Source organism: Numenius arquata, chromosome 9 (assembly GCF_964106895.1).
Source record: "Numenius arquata chromosome 9, bNumArq3.hap1.1, whole genome shotgun sequence".
NCBI classification, from domain to species: domain Eukaryota; kingdom Metazoa; phylum Chordata; class Aves; order Charadriiformes; family Scolopacidae; genus Numenius; species Numenius arquata.
Genome location: NC_133584.1, coordinates 27,314,895 through 27,340,179, shown reverse-complemented (window position 1 = coordinate 27,340,179; position 25,285 = coordinate 27,314,895). Strand labels below are relative to the sequence as shown.

The 25,285-nt window shown below is 50.2% G+C and overlaps 2 protein-coding genes across 2 annotated transcripts; both read left to right on the top strand.

Moving 5' to 3' along the window:
• Nucleotides 1–1,473: 1,473 nt before the first annotated feature.
• Nucleotides 1,474–17,407, top strand: LIPH (lipase H). The gene is made up of 10 exons (XM_074154144.1): nt 1,474–1,525; nt 5,594–5,961; nt 6,659–6,767; nt 6,878–6,979; nt 8,352–8,441; nt 9,522–9,689; nt 11,386–11,481; nt 13,279–13,390; nt 15,059–15,232; nt 17,131–17,407. The coding sequence occupies exons 1-10, from the start codon at nt 1,474–1,476 to the stop codon at nt 17,213–17,215; spliced, it is 1,356 nt and encodes a 451-aa protein (XP_074010245.1). The 3' UTR covers nt 17,216–17,407.
• Nucleotides 17,408–17,532: 125 nt separating this feature from the next.
• On the top strand, nt 17,533–21,600 carry TMEM41A (transmembrane protein 41A). Its single transcript, XM_074153736.1, has 5 exons — nt 17,533–17,639; nt 17,739–17,892; nt 18,126–18,287; nt 19,357–19,495; nt 19,831–21,600. The coding sequence occupies exons 1-5, from the start codon at nt 17,542–17,544 to the stop codon at nt 20,043–20,045; spliced, it is 768 nt and encodes a 255-aa protein (XP_074009837.1). The 5' UTR covers nt 17,533–17,541; the 3' UTR covers nt 20,046–21,600.
• Nucleotides 21,601–25,285: the final 3,685 nt, after the last annotated feature.

Genomic DNA, 25,285 nt, shown 5'->3' with positions numbered 1-25,285 from the left:
TGTAAGCCCTGCCTGCCCCAGAGAAGCAGCACGCACTTGTCTGAACAAGAAGGAGCTGCAGGCAGCCAGCAGAGTTAAGGATTAACCCCAAGAATTAGCAAAGTCAAAAACCTTAATCCCTACAGTATGGACCAAAGAAACAGCGATGCAGCTGGGAACTGTAATAGTTCAGCTCCTCACTGGATCATCACCGGAGGGGGGGGAAACACAACCTGTGCTTAATGAGGTGTTTCTGATCCTCCCCACTTCCCTTTCCCTGAACCACGTTAGAAGAATTTGCTACGAAAACATTAGGCAAAACTACCACACAGGTTTTAAACTGGAAGAGGGGAGATTGAGATGAGACCTGGGGAAGAACTTCTTTGCTGTGAGGGTGGTGAGAGCCTGGCCCAGGTTGCCCAGAGAAGCTGTGGCTGCCCCATCCCTGGAGGGGTTCAAGGCCAGGTTGGAGGGGGCTTTGAGCAACCTGGTCTGGTGGGAGGTGTCCCTGCCCAGGGCGGGGGCATTGGAACTCTATGATCTTTAAGGTCCCTTCCAACCTAAACCATTCTATGATTCTATCCAGCAGCCATGCCTGTTCTCTCTTCCCCATCCCTTCTCTCACCCCTTTACAAACTCCCCACCGCCCTCATTTTTCCAATTTTGCCACTAGATCTCCCAGCTCCAATTTCAGACTTCCTTTCCTGCCCCTGACAGTTCTCTTTACATCTGCCATCTTCTTCCTCCTGTCCAGCAGGGGGTAAAAAAAAAAAAAAGCCTTTTTACTTGAATTACAGCCGGATTCGTGAGGTTCCAGCAGGGCTGTGATAAAGTGTGGGGACGCCAGGTATACGAGTGTCATCCAAGCCAGGATGGAGACCCAGATGGACTCAAACTGGTACGTCAAAGCACGGTGCCTCCACCTCCTGCCTGGGGTAACAAGGTCTGATAGGTTAGAAGGGGTGCTGGGATGGGACACCCTGCTCAGGAGAGCTGATGGGACGTGGGAGAGTAGGGATTGTCACAAACGCTACCAATAGGTAGGGCCCTGTGAAACCAAGTGCTGGCCCTGCCCAGATGCTTATCAGGCTTGCAGCGACACCTACGTTCTTTGCTGCCTTTTGACATTCTTTGCGAAAGGCAAATAGACGTGCAAAAATTTCATCAGTTTCAACACAGGTAGTCAAATCACTGCTTACAGCGTGATACCAAACCATTTGTGTCTCTGATTAGTCATTCCCCAGGGCAAGCTATATTTAAAATAAGGAAACCTGGTAGAATAGAAGGTGCCCCACCTTTTTAAGAAGAAGCTTTAGTTGTATAACTAAAGACAGGTCTTCGTTTCGTGGCTGGTAACTTCCTCCTTTCACCACACCTACTGTTACTGGCAGAAAAAAAGAGAGCAAACTCCTGTCAGAGGCAGCAGACACATGCCAAAGAAATTGTGGGAACCTTAAACTCTTTGACCCGTCGCAGTTCCATGTGGAAGTCCATATGCTGAGGCTGTGCACCGTGTTCATCTACCTTCTGTACGGGGTGAAAACAGGTAAGAAACCGAGCGTTTGTTCGGCACGTCTTTGTCTCATACGACACGCTTTCTGTGCCTTGCGGAAACACGAACATATCTACCCTCTGCATTACAGTTGCTGCGCGGGGTTTTTCACTAGCGTTATTTATTTTGGCAAAGCAAATTATACTGGTTACGCGAACGTCATCAGCTGTAAGAGTTCCAAATGTAAAACCAGAAGTCACTTTTATTATCTTTTCCTCACTTTGCGAACATTTCTCTTATATAAGTACTATCCATTGGCACTGAAAGTGTTATTTGCAATCTTCAGAGAAGAATGATTTCTTTTCAGCAGTGTCTTATATGACAGGTGCGAAGGATGAATTACCACTTATGAACAATAAGCTTCATTTGATAGCCTCGCAGCCCTGTGAAGAATCAACCTGTGTAACAATAAACAAATGTACTGCCTTGGGTTAGCATACACGGGGGAGCAAGTCAAGTTATAGCCTTGTAGGGAAAACAAAGAGGATTAAAAAAAAAAAAACCCACAAACAAAACCACAGTATTCTTATAAACACTAACTTGTATTTCATCAGGTTCTCTGGGGTAATCTTGGGGTCGCGTTTTTCTTAGTTTGTTAAATATGCTGTAGGAAATGTAGTGGTATGAAGTGGGAAAAGAGAATTGTGTGAAAAGGCGCCAAGGAAACCCTGTGAGGTAGATACCAAAGGCGCTACCCAGATTTGCTGTGTGGTAGTGAAGGGTGCTTAAACCTGACGCCTCATTCTTGATGCATAAAGCCCCATCTGTTGAAAGACATTGTAAAAAGCCCAGGCAAGGTGACAGTGTTTTGAGCGCTGGTGAAGCAGAAGCAGCACCACGCTTATCTGAGGTCCCCGCAGGGTGGTGACAGGGTGAGCAGCCCCTTCACAGGCTCTGCGTGGAGATACAGTCTCCCGGGGACCACAGCTAGGACAGCTACAGATCTGACCAAATGACACTGACCCACTGAAGTGAAAATCTGATGGAACTCCACTTTGCAAGAGGACAGACTGGTGGAGTTAAGAGGTTCAGATGGTATTCTATTCATGCAGATGGCCTCAAGATCACAAAATGCAACTATTGCAAACCCTGCGTGCCTGTAGGATGAACATCCAGGAAGAAGAATCCTCCAAACAGTGTCTCCAAGAAAGGAATGAGAGAGACCAAGGGAACGCAGGCCTTTAGTAGCACGGACTGCAGTAAATACCATGGAGTCTGCCTGGGACCATTCTCAAGGCTACAACACTCCCACCTGGGAGTACATAACTTCAGAATATATATATATATATATATAAAAGTGACTTCAGAACCAAGTTATTCTGAAGATGCCCCTCCTGCTGCAATAGCACCTCAGAGGCTGATCTCAAGCTCCAGACCAAAGATGTCCAGCTCCCCTATGTAGGGCTAGTGTGCTCCCTGCTACAGGTGCCGAGATGTCAGAGCACCTTGCCCAGGAAACTGCTGTTTGCCGTCCTATTTTACACATCAGAAAACTGAGCAGAGGCGGAAAAGTGAATTGCCCGAGGCTGTTCAGCAAGACAGGGCCACCCATGGCCAAGACAGGGGTGGGGACAAGTTAATGGGACACTGGGTTAATCGCCACACTTATTCACCTTTCCTGGAGGGAAGTGGTCTGTTGGACACAGGTTAAGTACAGCGCCAGGCTGCGAGTTTCCATCTCACTGATTTGCTTGCAGAGTGAATCTCAATAAGCCTCTTGCTCCACCAGAGAGATCTTGTTGGAGTTTCAAAGATACTTCCAGCCATTTGGGTAGGATTCCCTGTGCTTATCCACAGGAAGAGCAAAGCCAGGATAACTGGCTGCCCTCGTGTGCCAGCTTTTGTGGCACATGGTGGAGGAATCTGGGATACACACCAGCCTGCCAGAAGAAGAAGCTGGCAGGTTTTCCCCACTATTAGCACTGATCTGATTTCGTTAATCAAAATAGAACAAACCTAACAGACTCGGTGCACATATAACCAGGCTTTTTCAACAGTTCCTGTGTTAGGTACTAGGAAATGCCGATCAGCTCTTTAAAAACTCTACTTTACCAGCAGGTGTGGGCTCTTCCGGTGACAGAGTGCTCCTCTGGGCAAGTCTGAGCACAGTACAGGAGATATAGAAACAAATTAAGCAATCAGCGCAATCTTGCACCATAAAGAAGTCATTCTAGCCTGGCATTTCTGCCTGTAATACTACAGCTTCAGTGGTGGTGAAGGTGATTAACAATGCTATCAAGTAACACTCTAGAATAACTAAAACAATTTGTAGTTATTAGTAAAAATTAAATGTAATTGTATTTTTTTATGTTGCAGTAGCACCTAGAGGACAGTGGTTGAGTATCACTGTGTGATATACATGTGCTGGTGTATATTAGCAAAAAAATGCTAACTTTTCTCCGCTTCTCACCTTGAGATCTCCGCGTGAGCGGTGTTAGGGGAACTCTCGCTGCTGTTTCTCTGGAGCACCTTGGCACTGTAAGGACGAGGTGAGAGCAAGCTGGTCAGGAGACAGCCACCCAGGTGACCTTCACTCTTGCAAGCGGGGCCCAGAGTCCCACTGCCCCTGGGAGCCCCGACTGAAGCATTACAGAGGCAGAACAATCCGCTATTCAAAGGCCACTGATTTCAACCGATGTTCACTGGGCCTGGCTGAAGGCTCATTTTCCACCATTCCTGTCTCACTATTCATATTTTATCATAGGCTTTATACAGGAAGGACTCCATGGATTTCAAACGTTAAAATTTATTCCTGAATTTATGGTAGTAATTTAAAATATCCAGTTGGACTTAACTGCAACATCCTTTTAGCCTATTAACTTTTATTTCTGGAGCTCCCGGGGCTTCTGCAAAATAATTAGCAGAACTATGGCAACTGAGCAGATCATTTTATGTGCTGGGCACATAGCATTTATATCACTCTCATGCTCCTGATTTCCATAGGAGGAGAAAAGGGAAAGTTGCTCATGGAAACTGTGAAAGCTTGATCATTTATACATTGCAATGCACAAAGTATTGGAGATTTGCTAGATTATTTTCTAAAGCATTCTACCTACTGCACAGCCCTTTCAGCAGCAAAGATCAGGAAGATTTCTCTAGCAACCGCAGCCTGAACAATTATTGCAGCCCAGGGCATACGTGTAAAGAGAGAGACACTCTCTCCCACAAGGTTGTTCAGTAAGATTAAGGGGATTTGAGGAAAAGGATTGTGAGCCAGGAAGAGGCTGCAAAACCTGGGAGGGCCTTCACAAGGAGAGTCTGTCTGGAGACAGTTATTCCATTCCCTGCCAGTGGGCTGTTGGAGATTGTATTGGACTCTGAAGGCCCAGCTGGTGTTCTGCTGGAAAAGCAAAGAACAAAGACAGGCTTTCAAATGGCAGAGACCATCCCATAAAGCAGCACTTACGCAAAATTCAGCTTCTCATCAGCTGTGTATAAAGCAGTATCAGTAATGTATCTCACACCCTCAAAGGGTGTCCCATTTCACAGTCTGAAATAGCAGGCTGCATCTGCGAACACAAACGAAGCATTGAGCTGCCCCTCACAACAGCAAGATCCTCTGCAGCTTGTCAAACAAGCCACGAGGAGATCTCTTTACCCTAGAACCTGTCCAGAGCATCTGGGCGTGCTCTCAAACCAATCCTAGTTGTCAGTCTCTAATATCCTCCTCACGCTAGTGGATTTTTAGAGAAAGTCCATGCCACCTCCCAGCTGCTGGTGGAAGCAGGACTGTGCTGTTTCAGGGAATGCTGCTCCAAGAAGGTACACTTGCTGTCTTTATTCCAACACGGTGAGAAAACCTAAGTTTCAGGGTAACTCCAGTCATGAACACGATGGAGAGGAAAAGGAGCAGTCCCGACTCAGACAACTCACACGTACAGAATCACAGAATGATACGGGGTTGCAAGGGACCTCTGGAGATCATCTAGTTCAACCCCCAAACTGGAGATCATCCAGTCCAACCCCCCGGTCCAGTCCACCTGTGTGGGGCTGGCAGGTAGAAAAGGTGAAAGCGAATGCACTGTTGCCAACCTCAGGACTGCCACACTCTGCTCTTTTCAGACCCCAGGGAGACATGCCCTGCGTTCACAGCTCTTGGCTTCGGCAACGCTTTGATAGGGACAGACCTGAAAGTGAAGCTGCTGCTCTACACCAGACAGAACCCAAGCTGTGCTGAAGAGCTCGATTCAACAGCCTCCAACTACCTAGATGTGACCAAGAAAACTACCTTCATCATCCACGGGTACCGACTCACGGGCTCTGCCCCGGTCTGGATCCCTGACTTGGTACATCTCCTGCTGTCTGTGGAAGACATGAACGTCATCCTTGTGGACTGGAACCAGGGGGCAACGACTCTCATCTACAGTTACGCTTCCCAAAACTGCAAGAAAGTTGCTGAGATTCTGAAGAAACTTATTGACGAAATGTTGGTAAGTGGAACGTTCACACTGTGAGATATATATATATATATAGTCATTAATGCACAGTATATAAAGGGCACAAAGGAACTGTTTAAACACAGCAGGATGTCTGGGAAAAGGAACTCCTAAAAAGGAATGCGTTCATTTTTGGAAGTGCAGCTATACTGCAGTGCCAAATTCTACTCTTGGACTTGGTACAATGGTATTTTGTTGCAATATTCAGTTTACATTTCTGGATATTAACTCTACAGATATGTTTTCCCATACACAGAAACTCTATTTCCACTTTCTGGATCTCCAAAAGTCAGCTTACAGGGATCAGCTACAGTTTGCAGCTCCTCTAAGCTGTTGTCGCAGGCAATGATGACACTGGATCATTAGGATCGTTGTGTCTGCTAATGCCTTGCAGGAACCACACGTGGGCAACTGGACTTGTGCTTGTGGGGCCCATGAATACCCATTCCTGTCCACGCTTGTAGTCACTGCCCCAGGAAAACACAACCATTGCCTTGTTCTCATCGCAGCTCTCAAATATGGGCCTCCAGCATGAGCTGGGGGACTGTCAAAGGCAGTATTTACAGAGTGGAACACACCAAGGGAAAATATGGGAAAAGTAAGGAGATACATTTACATTCCTCCTCCTGATGTTTTTATGCCTTTTTACGTGCCTAAAATCTGTGACCACGAGTATACTTTCAAATCTCAGGTTGATGGAGCATCGCTTGACTCCTTGCACATGATAGGAGTGAGCCTGGGAGCGCACATCTCCGGCTTCGTGGGACAGATGTTTGATGGGACACTTGGAAGAATCACAGGTAAGCCCTTCCTCCTGCCAGTCCTTTTGCTTCAGGGACAGCTGTCCCCTGCGAGTAGAGTGAGACCCACAGCACTGAAGTGATGCCACACGCATGGTTCTGCGTTGCAGGCCTTGACCCGGCGGGACCCTTGTACAGAGGACAGCCACCCAGTGAGAGGCTGGACCCTACAGATGCACAGTTTGTTGATGTCATTCATTCGGACACCGATGGTATGTGACATTTCTCCTCTTTACCATTAGTTCTGGTGGACAGTAAGTTGCCCATGAGGCAGCAGTGTGCCCTTGTGGCCAAGAAGGCCAATGGCATCATGGGAGGCATCAAGAAGAGTGTGGCCAGCAGGTGGAAGGAGGTCATCCTCCCCCTCTGCTCTGCCCTGTGGAGGCCCCATCTGGAGCACTGTGTCCAGTTCTGGGCTACCCAGTTCCAGAAGGACAGGGAACTGCTGGAGAGGGGACAGCAGAGGGCTACAAAGATGATCAAGGGCCTGGAGCATCTCTCTGATGAGGAAAGGCTGAGAGACCTGGGGCTGGTTAGCCTGGAAAAGACCGAGAGAGGATCTCATCAATGCTTATAAATATCTAAAGGGAGGATGGCAAGAGGATGGGTTCAGACTCTTCTCAGTGGTGCCCAGTGACAGGACAAGGGGCAACAGGCACAAACTGGAACAAAGGAAGTTCTGTCTGAACATGAAGAAAAACTTCTTTCCTGTGAGGGTGGCAGAGCCCTGGAAGAGGCTGCCCAGAGAGGTGGTGGAGTCTCCTTCTCTGGAGACATTCCAAACCCGCCTGGACACGTTCCTGTGCAACCTGCTCTGGGTGGACCTGCTTTGGCAGGGGGTTGGACTAGATGATCTCCAGAGGTCCCTTCCAACCCCTACAATTCTGTGAAGGAAACGTAGAGCAGAGGAAAGCGGGGGCTCTGGTAGGCAGCAGTTCCAGAGCGGTTCCACACTAACGTCACACTGTGGGGTCAGCCTGCCACCAGGCACGCAGCACCTCAAAAACTAGTCACACAGCAGATCAGGTATCCCCAGCCCTGTGGCTTGACGCTTCCAGTCTTCATCCTACCTCCCGTGGGCTAAAATCTCCCCTGGGGCAAATCTGGCATCTCCCTCAGCCCTCTCCTTTCCCAGCCAATGGACAACCACGTCTTCACATCCACCGGCCAGGCCAGCTCTGCTCCCACTGGCATCCTACCCCCAGCACTTGGCTTTCCCACCTCATCGCCACCTCTCATCTTCTCCCAGTCCCTCCAAGAACTCAGAATCCAGCAGCACACCGAGACCCAGTGTTTCACATCCCTTTTCCTCTCCCGCAGCCAGCGACACAAGAAGCCAAATTTTTAACTGTCACATGCACAGATTTATTTTAGGTATTTGATACCCTTGCTAAAATGACACAGCTGGGTGGCAACCATTTGGCCTGCTGCCTAAAGAGATGAATGACATTAATATTCCTGCACAGGCAGGCATCCTGGAGCTAAGGAACAATTATTTTTTCCAGTTAGTTTCTTACGTTTCCTTCTTCTGCCTTTCACGATGTAATATTCCCTCCCCTCATCCCTGATGTTTTCTTTTGTCAGGACTAGGTTACACCGAAGCACTGGGCCACATAGACTTCTACCCCAACGGTGGGACCGACCAGCCTGGCTGTCCACTGACGATATTTTCTGGTAATTAATTCTGCCTTGAATTGCACGAACACTGACAAAACATTTCCAATCAGGAAAGAGGAGAAGGCCAGAGAAGCATCACCACTGCTTAGAAAATACAGGAAAACCATGTTCTGGGAAAGCCGTGATGGCAGTCTCTTCCCAGCACTGACGTAGCAGGGGTTCAGCTGATGTGCACCAAGCGGAAACGTATGAGTCAGGGGTGATCCTTCTGCTCTCTTTCACAAATGCAAATTAATTAATTTTCCATGCAAAAAAAGTCATCAGGTAGATTTGTGCCTTAATTTTTGACTACGTTTAGAAAAACTGTGGGATTTTTATTTTTTTTTTGATTACTGAGAAAACACACAAAACCCCAAGGACTAGCAATGGCAAGAACCTGTTCAGAAAACAGGTTCAGGATGAATGTGGGGTGGGTTGTTATACCAAATCCAATGCAGTGACCAACAGCGCAGTCTGGCAAGCACAGCCCTAGTCTTGAACGCAGGAATGCTTTTTTTTCCTTCCCAGCTCAGCAGCACAACTGGTTTTGTGAAAGCTGGGTGAAGAAGATAACCTTACAGAAGGAAAGGCAGTAATGTGAACTCAACCCGTATCAGACCCAAGAGAATCTACAGAGGAAACCAGCCTGAAACAAAAATCCATAGGAAATGAGGCTTTTGCTGCTCACGCAACGACTCATGTTATTAGTTATGTCTTTATAAAGGGTTTTTTTACATTAAAATGGAAGGCCATGTTTAAAAAAACAAAAAGAAAAAGGGCAATATCCAGCTGTCAGGCCTGAGCTCAGAGAGAAGAGAACACCAGAGTAGGATCCACAGCTGAGTCCTCTGGCAATGCAGTAACAAACAAATACGTTTTTAAAACCAAAAAAAAGACAAGAAAAGTAAAGTCGACATGGGCAGAGCTGAGTGCCCACTTACTGTTCTGCCACAGCCCAGTGCTCCCCAGTTTGATCTGTTGTGTTCAGACTGCTCAGTGGCCGTCCGCTGGTGTGTCCTTTTTTGCTAGCGCATTAATGCTCTTTCCCTGAAGCACGAGGATCGCTAACAAAATATTTCTCCCCTGTGTATCATTAAGGACTGCAGTACTTCAAATGTGACCACCAGAGGTCTGTTTTCCTGTTCCTGTCCTCCCTGAGACAGAGCTGCAACATCACTGCCTACCCATGCGACTCCTACAGAAACTACAGGAACGGCAAATGTACCAGCTGCGAGACTTTTTGGCCTATGCCATGCCCCATCCTAGGTAAGGACCCAGGGAATGTCAACACATCCTGAATACACATGGCTGGCAGAGCTGCCCGTCATTACTCCACCTTGGTGTGTGACAGAGGTTTTGCTAAAGGACTAACACAACATGGTATTTTGCAAAAACACATTAGTTATTTCTAGTGAGGTTTTTGAGATGGTCTCTCCTTGACTTCTGCGGAGGTACAAGCCTTTGCAGCAGGTAAAACAGGCCTGAGAAACTTCCCTCCTCTTTGTACGGTCACATCAGCTTATGATCTAGAAAGGAAATCCACACGTAAAGGATCCAGAACTAGAAAATCCAAAACAAGACTTGTGATCTTTACACAAAAGCCACAGAAACAATGAATTAAAATCCAATAGTTGCGGAGTTTGAGGGATAGGGCTACATTCTTGCTAAAATAGAATCTTTTCTAAGAAAATTTCAGCATTACAAACCCCTCTTGACACTGAAAAGAATGGCAGAGGGGTGAACAAAAGGTATTCTGGGGGTTTTTTTGTAACTGACCCACAGAGGCATCCCAGCCTGGATGTGGCAGCCCAGCTTCAGGCTGCCATTTCTAAACGTTGATGCTAAAAAACCTGACGCTTCCAGAAATGATGAAATTCAACAAGGCCAAGTGTCAGGTGCTGCACCTGGGGAGGAATAACCCCCTGCACCAGGACAGGTTGGGGGCTGACCTGCTGGAGAGCAGCTCTGAGGAGAAAGACCTGGGAGTCCTGGTGGACAACAGGATGACCTTGTGGCCAAGAAGGCCAATGGCATCATGGGGGGCATCAGGAAGAGTGTGACCAACAGGTCAAGGGAGGTCATGCTCCCCCTCTGCTCTGCCCTGGGGCGGCCCCATCTGGAGCACTGTGTCCAGTTCTGGGCTCTCCAGTTCAAGAAGGACAGGGAACTGCTGGAGAGGGGACAGTAGAGGGCTACAAAGATGATGAGGGGCCTAGAACATCTCTCTGATGAGGAAAGGCTGAGGGACTTGGGTCTTTTTAGTCTGGAGAAGAGAAGACTGAGGGGGGATCTGATCAACACCTATAAATACTGAAAGGGTGGGTGTCAAGAGGATGGGGCCAGTCTTTTTTCAGTGGTGCCCAGGGACAGGACAAGAGGTAACAGGCACAAACTGGAACAAAGGAAGTTCTGTCTGAACATGAAGAAAAACTTCTTTCCTGTGAGGGTGGAGAGCCCTGGAAGAGGCTGCCCAGAGAGGTGGTGGAGTCTCCTTCTCTGGAGACATTCAAAACCCACCTGGACACGTTCCTGTGGGACCTGCTCTGGGTGGACCTGTTCTGGCAGGGGGTTGGACTAGATGATCTCCAGAGGTCCCTTCCAACCCCTACAATTCTGTGATTCTGTGAAATGAACTTGCAAAGCTAAGGGGATGATTTCCATGTTGCATTGCAAAATGAAATCCTTCTTGACCACGGATATCAGATGTGGAAAAAGATCAAGTTTAAAATAAGCGCTGAACAGTAACGAGGTGTATTTAGACACCCAGTTGGCTTCAGTTACACGAGTAAAATTAAGCCCTAGTATAAGTCTACGGAGTACGGAAGGATGTGTCTCGGTACTGCCTTGCAGCTGGCAAGCAATGTGTTATTTCTTAAATACTTGCTTTGTTATTTTCAGCAATTTAGTTGCTTATATACCTGTGCAGTAACTCTCTGTTTCATTTTCAAACTGTCACCCATAGGTTATTATGCCCATGAGTGGAAAAGCTATTTAACCCAACAGAGCCATCTGGGAACAAGTATGTTTTTTGATACAGCGGACAAAGAGCCATTTTGCAGTAAGTGACTAAGATTTTGGAGATGATTTCTCTTTATGCGTTGCCTCCTTCAGCCACAGCCCAGCAGAGAGGGTTAGCCGCTACTGGCATCCTAGCCAGCATTTCAGAAACAAAGCCAGTGGCTGCTGGATAGGATTGTGGCCATCTGCACTCTTGCCATTGCGTTCCTTATCTGCAAACCCGCCTGGTGCTGTCAAAGCCAACTGCTCGCTAGAGATGTGCAAGAACAGGCTCATCTTGCTTACAGTGGTAGGAAATTCGTTGAGAACACGCAACCAGAAGGCTGTGCCGCCATCCAGCGAGACCTGGACAGGCTGGAGAGTTGGGCAGAGAGGAACCTGATGAAATTCAACCAGGGCAAGTGTAGAGTCCTGCACCTGGGGAGGAATAACCCCCTGCACCAGGACAGGTTGGGGGCTGACCTGCTGGAGAGCAGCTCTGAGGAGAAAGACCTGGGAGTCCTGGTGGACAACAGGATGACCGTGAGCCAACAATGTGCCCTTGTGGCCAAGAAGGACAATGGCATCATGGGGGGCATCAGGAAGAGTGTGGCCAACAGGTCAAGGGAGGTCATGCTCCTCCTCTGCTCTGCCCTGGGGAAGCCCCATCTGGAGCACTGGGTCCAGTTCTGGGCTCCCCAGTTCCAGAAGGACAGGGAACTGCTGGAGAGGGGACAGCAGAGGGCTACAAAGATGATGAGGGGCCTGGAGCATCTCTCTGATGAGGAAAGGCTGAGGGACTTGGGTCTTTTTAGTCTGGAGAAGAGAAGACTGAGGGGGGATCTGATCAACGCCTATAAATACTTAAAGGGTGGCTGTCAGGAGGATGGGGCCGGTCTTTTTTCAGTGGTGCCCAGTGACAGGACAAGAGGCAAAGGGCACAAACTGGAACATAGGAAGTTCCATCTAAACATGAGGAGGAACTTCTTTCCTGTGAGGGTGGCAGAGCCCTGGAAGAGGCTGCCCAGAGAGGTGGTGGAGTCTCCATCTCTGGAGACATTCCAAACCTGCCTGGACATGTTCCTGTGCAACCTGTTTTGGCAGGGGGTTGGACCAGATGATCTCCAGAGGTCCCTTCCAACCCCATAGCATTCTGTGATTCTGTGAAATGAAACATAAAAGGGCAGTTCCTAAACTGTGTTTCAGAACAACACACCGCTCTTGTGTGCGAGAGGTGTGTGGGAAGGATGAGAGTCAAAGACCTGCTCTGAGCTGAACAGGTAAAAAAACTACCCTGGACAAAAGTGAAAGGCCCAGGGAAAGGGCCCAGGAGAGGGGGAATTGGTGAAAAATGGTTTCACCCTGGTGATCACGTACCAAGCCACGGGCAGGGATTACGGCTTGAGCTCCAGTGCTGGTCAGCAAGTGAATTCAGCGAGTTACAGAGCAAAGGGCAGATGATTCTGCTCCATGACAGAGAAGACAAATGATAGATGCTGAGATCAGAGAAGAAAGGGATGAGACGGAGACAGGAGAAAGAAAAGCCAATCTGAAAATGCACGGGAAGGCAGGGAGTGAAAGACCTGTGTGCTGAAAGCCATACAGAGAGCCCAACTCGCACGCCACTTGTGTAACCCTTGCTGTTGTGCTTTCCCAGACATCTCTTAATATTCCTGTTAGAAATCTCTGCAAAGGAAGGAGAAAGAGATTTTAAGAGATATATTGAAGGGGTTGTGTCAGACAAGGAAATGGGAGAAAGATGTGATCCACCTGCAGCTCAGCTCCCAAGAAGGTCCAACAGCCGGGCTGGAAAGCAGAGCCTGCAGAGTCCAACCACGCTCACTCTCTCCCACCTCAGTTTATCACTACTTTGTGGATATCATTACCTGGAACAAAGACACCCGAAGAGGCACCTTCAGCATTGTACTAGCTGATGAAACCGGGAAGAAGGCAGAATCTAAAGTTAATCCGTAAGTCTTACCGATCTGATCGTCTGTAAGTGTTAGCAAATCCCTTGGTACAACTGCGTCTGGGAGGAGGTAAGATTTCCTCCCCTAATTTCTCTGCTGATATTTGATAGTGCACATGCCTCAGGGCTTTCCTGGCCCTATGGGATTTTCACAGGCTCCCCCAGCACACACCAGTTGACAGCCCAGCCCTTTGGTTCGGACCCTTCTCAGTCACCTTAAGGACCGAATGGGACAATCTCAGCCAGCGGCGCGGCTGTCCTGAAGGAAAAACACATCTCCCTGTCTTTCCTTCCCTTTCCTGGGAGTGTTCCAGTCCAGCTCCAGGTGCCCAAGACAGCCGGGATGAGCCTGGGCCTGAATATGTAACACCCAAATCAATTCATCCCACTCGGAGAGGCAAATTAATGGCTGGTGTTTATGCAGACATGCAAATTCCCACTTGATCTAAACACACTTCAGCCAAACAAGTCCTGCTCGACTAGTTTTCCCAAGTGTCTCTAACTGCATGTTCTCCCAGCCGTATCTGCTTTCTCGGCAGCGATTTGGGGCTGCACAGCAGGACCAACCCTGCTCTGCCAAGCTCAACAGCCCACCGGGCAGCACACACACACACACACACACACCCCGTAAACACCTTTGGCGGGTTAAAACTTCTTCTGTTCTCCTAAAACTTCTAAACAAGGCCAGTCAGTTTGAATGCTGGAACCGGGGTACACCTCCAGTCACAGACTCACACTTCACCTTCATAAGGTGAAGCGAGGGTGGTGAAGCACTGGAACAGGTTGCCCAGAGAAGCTGTGGCTGCCCCATCCCTGGAGAGATTCAAGGCCAGGCTGGATGGGGCTTTGAGCAACCTGGTCTGGTGGGAGGTGTCCCTGCCCATGGCAGGGGAGTTGGAACTGGATGATCTTTAAGGTCCCTTCCAACTCTAACCATTCTATGATTCTAAACACACACAACTAAATGCACAACCACCCGTATAAAGCACATGTCATGCGGCCACAGCATTTCTGATACTTTTGCCCCAGTTTTCACGCGTATCTCTGTCAAAAAGGACCAGGGTCAAACCCCAGCCCTGCGAGGCTTCACTATTCTGTGTTATTTTCCTATCCTGAGGAGCGGGATTACTCCCCATTAATTCCAGACAACGCTGCATTGTTTCACTGCTGCATGTCCCAGAGGAGAACTATCAGAAATGGAGTTAGGGGCGTTAATACCCCCACCCCACCCCCCCCAAGATGCAGTCTTCCATTTGTAGAGTTACCTCAGCCACACAGCGTTGTTACAAACACATTTTTAAATACACCAACCTATTCTGCAAACTCCAGAGATGACTCGGTGCTCAGGTATGAACATCATTTGGGTCGGGTCCGCTCGGGTTCAAAGCAGAATCCCAGCGAGGATTCTGCGCTGGGACCCGAGCAAACAGCATCAGACCTCTGTGTCCCCCACTCCCACCCCAAATTACCCCGTGCCAAAGCGGCTGAGCAGGTTCACACCTGGAAACCTGAATCCGTACCTATTTCCCTTAAGTCAGAAACTAATCGTAAGTTCAGTCCTCCTCCTCCTCCTCCTCCCCCAGCACTGTGTCTAATATTATACCGAATATATTAAAACTGGTGCTATTCCCTCGGTGACTCGCTGACGCTTTGTCTGCTTTATCTTTAGAGAAGCTGCAGCCTTTCAGCAGTACAACCAAATCACTTTGCTAATTGGGTTCGACCAGGACTTTGAAAACGTAGAAAGAATTTCCTTGACATTTTCCACGGGATCTGTCATTGGCCCAAAATTCAAACTCAGGATTCTCCAAATGAGGTTCCGGTCACTTACAAACCCAGAAAGGTGAGTAGGGGTTTCTAAACTATTCCTGTGGCTGCAAACTGGACAGAGGTAAATGGATCTCCCAGATGCCTGGCCTGGCTGCTTTCGTACAGAAGAATTGTATTTATTTCACATTTAATAATTCTTGCACACATATCTTGGGAATAAATTCTGCCTTTAGTGCGTGCGCTCAAATCCCATAGCTGAAACTAAACACGGAGGCTGTCTTGTGGTACTAAAAACATGTAATTAGTGGTCTGACTCTGACGTGGTCTGACATTTAACCTTTGGTGAGGAAAATGACCTTTGAGCAGGCACAGAGAAGCTGCCCAGGCCTGAACTCTGGGCTGACAGTAAATGCAGCTCTCGGGGAAATACAGATAGATGTCCAGCCCCAAATACACGTTTTGTATCCCAGTCAATTTCTATGTCCAGTCAAACAGGGAAATTTAATTTACTCCTGGAATTCCCGTAACTGGGAGCTGCTGTGCCCCAAAGCACTGACGACTGCCCACAACATCATGAGGTACCTACTAGGTCATTTGCTGATGAGATTTCTGCAGCCACTTCAGTCACCTTGTTGACCACTCTGTGGTCCTACCCTTAAACTTCCCTGATTTTTAGGGCACCTCTAGAGGAGGGGATCTCTGCCCGAGCTCAGCGAGTGCACAATCTCTCAGGTTGACCCTCTGTGCCAGGACAGCATGTGGGCATCAAGCCACACGTGCTTTAAATTTGGGTTAAAACAAGGATTGCACATCCCAGAGCGAGAAGGGTGGGGCAAAAAAAAAAAGGATAGAGCTGCAGAACATGTTTCTTTGCAGTTCATAAAGGTCTGCTACCCTTACCTTTGTCGTAGAATAAGAAAAAGATTGTAATAAGCAAAGCCCTACAGCTCCCCCTCACTGACACACCCCATCTCCTGTCCTACATCTCCACAGTCACTTCCAGCCCCAGATCCACATTTCGTCTTTTTAAAAGTAGATGCAGATGCCCAAACACTTCATCAGAGGCTGCGCACTCTGCCCTAGGAGGGGCTGCCACAGGCTATGAGTACAGCTTCATGGTTACTTTAACACCATAATGTAATCAGTCACTGGGGAGGGATGTCCTCTCTCTCCTTCCTGCTGCCAGGGCTGATGCTCACGTGGCCCCAGGTGAAAGCTCAAGCAGTTCCTCTGTTTTTTGGCTGGGCTAACTCTAACCCAGATGAACGGTCTCTGCTCAGAGCGGTGGCACAATCCCTAAAATCCCTAACGAACCAGTGAACCAGCAGGAATACGCAGGTGGGCAAGGGGAGATGGACAGACCACCCGTTTGGTGGCCCTAGCCAGTGCAGGCTGGCTTGAAGGGAACCTTGGACTCTGCAGCCACTCCCTCCATTTGCTTGCTGTTCTGTTTTTCCATGAGGCGAAGCAAAAGATAACGTAGAACAGAATGAAAATATGCTCGAGGTATCTCTGACCTCAGTAAGGCTCGAAGTCCATCTCCGTTTAGGTGGACTTCAAGCCAGTTGTCTTGAGACTTAGGGGGAGGGACTCTGGATCAGGGAGGGGAGCCATAGGAGGAGGGGGAAGGGTTTGACACTGGAAGAGGGGAGATTGAGATGAGATGTGGGGAAGAAATTCTTTGCTGTGAGGGTGGTGAGAGCCTGGCCCAGGTTGCCCAGAGAAGCTGTGGCTGCCCCATCCCTGGAGGGGTTCGAGGCCAGGTTGGAGGGGGCTTTGAGCAACCTGGTCTGGTGGGAGGTGTCCCTGCCCAGGGCAGGGGGTGGCACTAGATGGGCTTTAAGGTCCCTTCCAACCCAAACCATTCTACGATTCTATGATTTATTTCACACGAGCCTCCCGCGGGCTGGGGGACGCTACAAGAAGAAGCCAGTTTTTCCCTTTTGACTCGCGCTGGCTGTTTCCCTGCAGACCACAGCTCTGCAGATACGACCTCCTCCTGACGGAGAACACCGAGAAAACCTTCAGGCCCATCCCGTGTTGGAGCAGGAGCTAAGAGGCGCAGGCGTTGTTGCTTCTGAAGGTGGACCGACATTTTCTCAAGGGATTCACCTGGAGGAAGGTTCCTCGGCGCCTTCTGCAGAGACCGACCCGCGGCCCCCCTCCGAGGGCGGAAATTTATACTGGGGGGGGCTGGGAAGCGACCAAAAAAAAAACGACCAAACAATTAACAAACCCAAAACAACCCAAACCGACTGTTCTCGTGTGGTTTTTGGGGCGCGGGGCCCGCCCTGGGGCCGAGGGGAGGCGGTTCCCTCCCGCCCCCCCGTCCCCGTCCCTCCCCTCAGCTCCGCGCCTGCGCCTCCCGGGCCCCACCGCGGGATGTGGCGGCGACTGGCCGGGCTCCTGCTCGCCTTCGCGGCCGCCACGGTCGCCCTCTGGCTGCTGTCGGCCCGGCTGAGCGCGGGGCAGGCGGGCAGGTGGGTGCGGGCGATGGAGGGGGAAGGGGGGAGTGTGTGTGTGTGTGAGAGAGAGAGAGGCCCCCAGTGCTCCCCGCCTTCTTCCCTTCCTCTCCTCAGGCCGCTGCGGTTCCCCTCGGACCTGGAGGAGCTGCGGGAGTTGGCCGAGGCCCTGCGGGACTACGAGAGGCAGCACCGGGGAGCGGCGCTGGCCCTTTTCTGCGCCGCTTACCTCTACAAGCAGAGCTTCGCCATCCCTGGCTCCAGCCTCCTGGTAGGGCCGGGCCCCGGGGGGTGCGGGGTGGGGAGCTCTGGGAACCCCCCGTCCCCCTGAGGGGCCTTTGCCCCCGGTCCCGCCGGGCGGGCTAAGGTGCGAGGTCGGTGGGCGAGTCGTGGCTCGGCCGAGCTGCCCGATAGCCCGGGAGGCAGAGGGTGAAGGCAGCGGGACGGAGGGGGACAGGCCTTGTCCCCCTCCCGGGCTGTCACTCGGCCCTTGTGCCCCGGCAGAACGTCCTGGCCGGAGCGCTCTTCGGACCCTGGACTGGGCTGGTGCTCTGCTCGGCCCTGACATCGGTGGGAGCCACCTTCTGCTACCTCCTCTCCGGAGCCTTCGGGAAGCAGTTCGTCGTCCACTACTTCCCTGACAAAGTGGCCCTGCTGCAGAGGAAGGTAAGGACGGGCTCGGTGCTGCAGGCACCCCTGGATGAGGCTGCCTTTTTGGGTTGACTTAGTCAAAAAATGAATATGTGCGGGGTGAGTTAAGGGCCTCCTCTGACACAATCTGTTTGCAGATCCCAGATCCCAAGGAAAAAGAAAAGTAAGAGAATGGATTGATTGGGAAGCCCCTGTGCTCCAGAGCTGCCTCCACCCACCCCGAGCTGCGTTGTGCAGCTGGAGGTGGTTCTGCTGGTGGCTTCTCCATCTCTCAGTCGGGTTAGATCCCACTTTCACCGCTTGCACGGAAGGGAGTGGATCACCGTTAGGCTCCATAGAGTTGCCAATTTTGTTGTGGCATATTAGAAGAAAACTCAAATTCACAGTGTGCCCAGGTGGCCAAGAAAGCCAACGGCATCCTGGCTTGTATTAGAAATAGTGTGACCAGCAGAAGTAGGGAGGTGATTGTCCCCCTGTACTCAGCACTGGTGAGGCCACACCTGGAGTATTGTGTCCAGGTTTGGGCACCTCAATACAAGAGAGATATCGAGGTGCTGGAGCGGGTGCAGAGGAGGGCAACGGAGCTGGTGAAGGGCCTGGAGAATAAATCGTACGAAGAACGATTGAGGGAGCTGGGACTGTTTAGTTTGAGGAAGAGGAGGCTGAGGGGAGACCTCATCACTCTCCACAACTACTCGAAAGGACATCGTAGAGAGGTTGGTGCTGGTCTCTTCTCACAAGCAAACAGCGATAGAACAAGAGGGAATGGCTTCAAGCTGCAACAGGGTAGGTTTAGACTGGACATTAGGAAGAAATTCTTCACAGTAAGAGTGATCAGACACTGGAACAGGCTGCCCAGGGAGGTGGTTGAGTCACCATTCCTGGATGTGTTTAAGAGTCGTTTAGATGTGGTGTTGGGGGATACGGTGTAGGGGAGAACTTTGTAGAGTGAGGTTGATGGTTGGACTTGATGATCCCAAGGGTCTTTTCCAACCTAGATGATTCTATGATTTAGCATTGTGGTCATTTCAGGTGTTACTGCTGTCCGAAGAGCAGAAATAATTTGGAACATTTCTCTCGGCAGGTAGAAGAGAACAGGAGCTGCTTATTTTTCTTCCTGTTGTTCCTGAGGTTGTTCCCCATGACACCTAACTGGTTCCTGAATCTCTCGGCTCCCATTTTAAACATCCCGGTGTCCCAGTTCTTCTTCTCCGTTCTCATCGGTAAGGCCTGGGGAGGCTGTCTGGGGGGGGCAGCGTGGCATTGCCTCTGCTCATCGCCGAGTTTTGGGGGTAGGATGCTGGGCTGGGGAAGGCAGAGGGGCAGGGTCGTCTGCCCCATTTAACTGTTTGCCTTCATGCCGCCCTTGTATTCAGGGGTCTCGGGGCATTTTGCACATACGTGGGCATCACCAGTGCAGCAAAGTTTTGAATCGCACCTCGTTCTTTCCGTTACGAACTCAGACCCCTGTGTCTGGCCTTGGGAAGGGGCATATTTGAGTTCATTTTACATGGCGGGGGGGATGCTAACAGGCTTTTTTCTGCTCCGATTCTTTCAGGTCTTACACCGTATAATTTCATCTGTGTGCAGACAGGCGCCATTCTGTCACAAATCACCTCTTTGGATGCCATCTTCTCCTGGGACACGCTGCTCAAACTGCTTGCCATGGCACTGGTAGCATTAATACCGGGGACCCTCATCAAAAAATACAGCAGGAAGCACTTGAAGCTGGATGAGGACGAGCAGTTGCTCAATGGCAAAAAGAGCTTGTGACGGCTCGGGTGCCCCAGATGCTGGGGGACTGCCTCGCCAAAGCTGCAGGTCTCTCTTCCTGCGGGATACACTCTGCATGCTCTGTGCCACCGCGGACCAAGGACAATTGCAGTTTTTAATCGTTCTTTTCATCTAAGAGGAGGTGCAAGGTTTTTTTATTTTTAATGAATGTATAACTGTGCGTGTACCTGCACGGGGAAGCGCTATACAGGGGCTTTGTCGACACTTGGAAGTTAATGTGCCTGTTTCCTTTAAATCAGCCTCTGTCTGCGGTGTGCCCGAGGGTATTGCGGGGGGGGAAAAAAAACAAAACCTAGAATATTAGCATTCTGTGAGGAAGGCAAATCAGAAGCCCTCAGTCCCTCCCAGCTCTTGAACACAGGGGTTAAACGCCGTGGTCACGGGCTTCCCATGGGCTCCTACACTTCCCACCCAGCCCAGCTTCCGCCTGCTCCGAGAGCGAGACAGGCTGCTTTTCTGCCCACCCTCATCCCTTGGCACCTTGTCCACAGCACGGAGGGCTGTGTTGAGCTGCAGCAGCAGCTGGTTTTTTTCCCCACCACTCTAGGAACAGTACTTCCCAGCCCTAGGCAGGTCCCTCTCCAAACCCATACTTATTTAGGGTTTTTTTGGCCTAAAATGACAAACCGTGCACTTCCGTTCTGTTAGGGGCAGTAGTATAAAGATCAAGTTGAGGAAAAAGTAATGATGTTTTAGGGTCCCTGTACCTTCTACCACCTCGCACTGTTGTAGAAGACTCTTCCTCTGTCATTCAGGTGTTAAGGAAGTGCACCCTGCAGCAAAATTGTTCAGAATTTTGAGCTGCCCGGATGTATCATTCAGGTGTCAGAACATTGTTCTGAGGTCTCTCCGCAAGGACTAAGAGTGGGGAGAAGGAACGGATGTGCCTGGCTGGCAGCAATTTGTCCTTGAGAAGCACCTTCAAACCCATACATTTGCTGGAGAACGTTTAGCTTCAGGGATGACTATGCTCCTGGGTTTTTGGTATTTCCACCTCCTCGCTTTACTCTCTGAGTTTACCCTCCACTCGGAGGATAAAGTAAACTTTCTGGTGTGGAAGGGGGCAGATGGGAGACCTTGGAGCACTCGGGAAGCTGACAGAGTGAACGCTTCATCCGTGTTGGCACCTTCCCCAGGAGCAGGGTTGGAACTGAGTGGCACAGCAAGGTTCCCAGCGTGAGAAGTTGGGGTTGTAGCCGTTCCCCAGCAAAAATCACTCATTTGACCAGAGGAAAAGCCAACGCCTGGGGACACCTGGGTGCTTGGTGGGCTGTGTGTGTCTGACCAAACCTCTGCCCTGCTACTTAGAGCTCCCAGGAGTTCGGGCTGTGTTCAGAGACGGGTAACAGCAGCCACTTGCTAACATCATGTTAGTTATTAAAAGGTATCGTGACGTTATCCCCAAAGTACACGAGAAACCATTCCCAGATCACCAGACCAGCCCGAGAAGGGGTGAAGTACACTGGCTTTTTATTCCATGCATTGTTTGCTTTGATAGTCATTCTTGTTTCCATCACTGTACACTGTTCAATACAAAAAAAAAAAAAAAAAAAAAAAAAAAAAAAAATCAAGTTTGTATCAGGAATCCGCAGAGCAGGGAGGAGGAGAGAGATGGACACGACTGGACAGGGCCAAGATGAAATGGTTACTTAACACGACAGCGGGGAAGGCAACATTCAGCTCTGGGAGAAGATCTAGGCTAGTGTTCAGGAGCTGTCGGCAGCCACGAGAACTGGACCGTCGGGGTAGTGGGGATGCTGGAAAGGGAACCCAGGGTTTACTTCTGTCCTGCAAACGCGGTGTTACTGCAGGGAAGAAGGAGGCCCGTCGACGCCTCCCAGCCCCGTGCCCTGCCAGGAGAGAAAGTGCGAGGAGCTGCAGCAGAGGGGCACGTACGGCAACGTGGAGAACACCTCTCTGTGCGATTCCGGGGAGGTTTCACTACGGAAAATGCCTGTATCGCCTCCTGCAGAACTGAGGGCCGCCGTCCCAGGAAGGCGGAGGGGTGCCCAGCCACCCCTGCCCGCAGGCGGCCGAGGGCAGGAGCGGTGTGGGCCAGGGGGCGGCTGGGAGTACATCTCCACGGGCACGGGGTGACACTAGTCAAGAGGGGAGCCCTAATGGCAGTCCCAAAGGGATGCTGTGGAGCAGGCAGCAGTTGGGAGGAGCGATGCTGGACTGTAAGTGTAAAGAAACTAGAGCTAAGCGTGGCAGCAGCCAACCTGAAGGATTCAGCCCTGCTTTCCCAGGCTGCGGAAGGGGCTGGCGCGTCCCCAGGGAGGAATGAGCACATGCCCGGGAGAGCTGGCCCAGAAGGGTCACAAAATCCCACAAGTCAAAGCTTCTACGCTTCTCTGCGAGCCCAGAGGAGCTTCATTGCGTGGTGGAGGAGCTCTAAGCACAGACCACAGCTACCAAAACCCCTCTGGGATCTTTTGCTAGGGAGACTCGGAGGGCCGGTTGCTGTAGGGCTGCCCAAGGACACCAGTGTTGTCCCAGGGCCATGGAAGGGGTGGACGTGGCGCTGCCCACAGGCAGCAAACAGCCCTGGGAGCTCAGGAAGCCTGCCAGATCTCTCCAGGGGTGCAAGGCCTGGCATCCTCTGCTGTGGGGGGACACTGGATGGTAGTTCTCAACCTCTCTTTAGTTTAGTCTCCCTCTTTGTGTGCGTGTGTTACGTGCGCACAGTTGTCCACTGCTAAATTCCTGCACTCCGGCCTCCTGAGTAACCATCCGCACCGCCTCTTCCACACCAAAACCACAACAGCAAAGCCATCTCCAGCCCTGCCACCTCTTCCTGCCGCTGGCCAAGAGACAGAGATCGTTTGGGAGGAGAAATGAGGGATGGGAAGAGAGAGGAAACAAGAAACAAGCCAGGAAAGAGCTTCACTCCCCACCCAGGGCATTCTGCCTCCACCCAGAGCTGAGTATTGCTGCTGCGGGCAGGGGGGAGCCCCTCGCTCCCCACCCCCAGCAGCCTGTTTGGTCCTGCACGGGTGGATCCACCACATGGATCCACCGCTGGCCACCCCTGATCTCGTACCCACTGCCCGGAGCGGTTGCCCCCCCTCTCCGCTTCTCCTTTTGGATGCTCTTGCCAGGGGATCTGGTGACGGTTATTCCCTTTGCGACCGATTCCAAAGCCACTCAGCTCCCGGGTCACCCATTCCCACCAGCCCAGGGGCTGCCAGCTCTACCGGGAACAGGAGCAAATCGCATCCATCCCTCTCGGACCAGCCTTGACAGGTTCTCTGCGCCGGTCCCACGGCATCCTCGGCAACGGGGAGAGGCAGCCGCTGCTGACAGCCGCCGAGAGCAGCGGGTCTCCCGTGTCCCCCACCCCGGGGCGAGCGGGGAGAAGGTAACGTCACACAAACAGATTACAAATTGTGCTAGCGGTGAAGCCAACCTTCTGATCTACAGAAACGATAATAAATAATAAAATAACATCATAACTTAAGATTTCTGTGTAGTCCAGCTACAAAAATTTAAAAATATGGGATAATTTAACTCATACAATACTGCTCTCTGTATAAGTAAGACATTTTCCTTCATTTTGCCAGGAGGCTATAAATTACCACAGTTAAATTCAAACCAATATTTTTAACATAAAATGTAAACAAACGAAGCAACAGAAGTACCTGTCCACGGCCCGTTCCTGCCCTTCACCTGGGGCTGGTGTGCCAGCTGGCAGAGCGCGCCGGGACGGGCAGAGTGAAAGCTCATCAACTAAAGGGGGGGAGAAAAAGGGGGGGGGGGGGAACGGGGAACGTGCTCTATCGTTTTGTTCTCTTTAAATAGTGATTTAGAAGAGTAGCATTTGAAGGGAAGGCACTATGAGTTCTAACAAGAAAACACATTTTTTTCTCATCTGCCAATGCCTCGGCCTGTCACATACGAGTAGTATCCTCGCTTGCGCCTGCAGAGTTTCAGCTTGAAGGAGAAAGAGAGGCCCCCGGGTGCCCCCGAGACCCAGCTGTGTCACGGCCACCACCAAGATTCCCCGGGTGACCTGCTTTGCATAAAAGCCCGACACGAAGGGCAGGCGGCTGGTCACGCTTTCCAGAATGTACAGTGAATAAGGAGACAGAGCAGGGCTGACGCTCTTATATCCAGGCCAGTAATTCCCAGTCTTCCCCCTCGACACACGACTCTGCTGGTTATCGGCGCTGCCGCTCCAGGTCCAGTACGGGCATCTCCAGTTTCCTCCCCAGAAGAGAGCTCAGGCTCTGCAGAATGTGCTTTCCACGGTTTGCAAGTTCTTGCTTTTCCAACACTGATTTGATTGATTTCTTTGACCGACTGAAACAGACAGGAGGTAAGAGGAGGAAGTAAACTGGGAAATGGCACACTGCATCTGAAAGAGGTTTCCCTGCTCAACTGGAGATGGGCACTGCCAGAGTGAAGCAAGGACGATGTTAAGAAGTGCTCTTATACCAATTCTCGAGAGGACGAGGTTAGGATACATTTGCAGGATCTCACAACAAAACGCTGATTTAAAAAAAAAAAAAAAAAAAAAGAAAAAGAAAGAAACTAAAAATCCGTAAAATAAAACCCACTATTACATTCCTGGGGATGTATCGACTCAGAAGACCCTGGACGTTAGCACCTTGGTACCAATTTTCTCCAGGAACATGTCCACCTTCTGATTAAAAATGACCCAGCTGGTTTATACTGAATCCGCTTTGTTCACAGGTTACCCTACAGGAAGGTCTTTTTACGTTTCCTCATCTGATAAGACTGAGTGGTTTCGTTTTCTTGATCTGTTTCTCCAATCTTCAGGGCCACGAGGCCTGGTCCCCTGTGAAAGCAGCAAGAGAATCCCCCCGTGTTTGTACACAAAGCTGTCCAGGCAGGACTCCCAGGATGTTCCTCTGTAATGTGCTTGCTTTCTGAACTTGGTTTTTTTTTGTTTTGTTTTTTTTGTTTGTTTGTTTGTTTTTTGCAACAAGTCTGTGTGTCTATAAATACAATCCACTCTTTACAGTAAAAAGTGTTAAAATGTCAAAAAAATAAATATCCATGTTACAGTAACTAGATTATTCAATAAAATACATCCCTGCCATTCTTGATTGAAATGCTCAAAGAGAATTAATTTCATTTGGACATTTTCCAGAGATTCGGGTTATTGCAAATCACTCCTGGGGTGGGGAGGAGAAGCATCTTCTCTTCCTGTAAAGTGTGATGAAGGGGAATGAAGTGGAATCTCAGGGAAATCA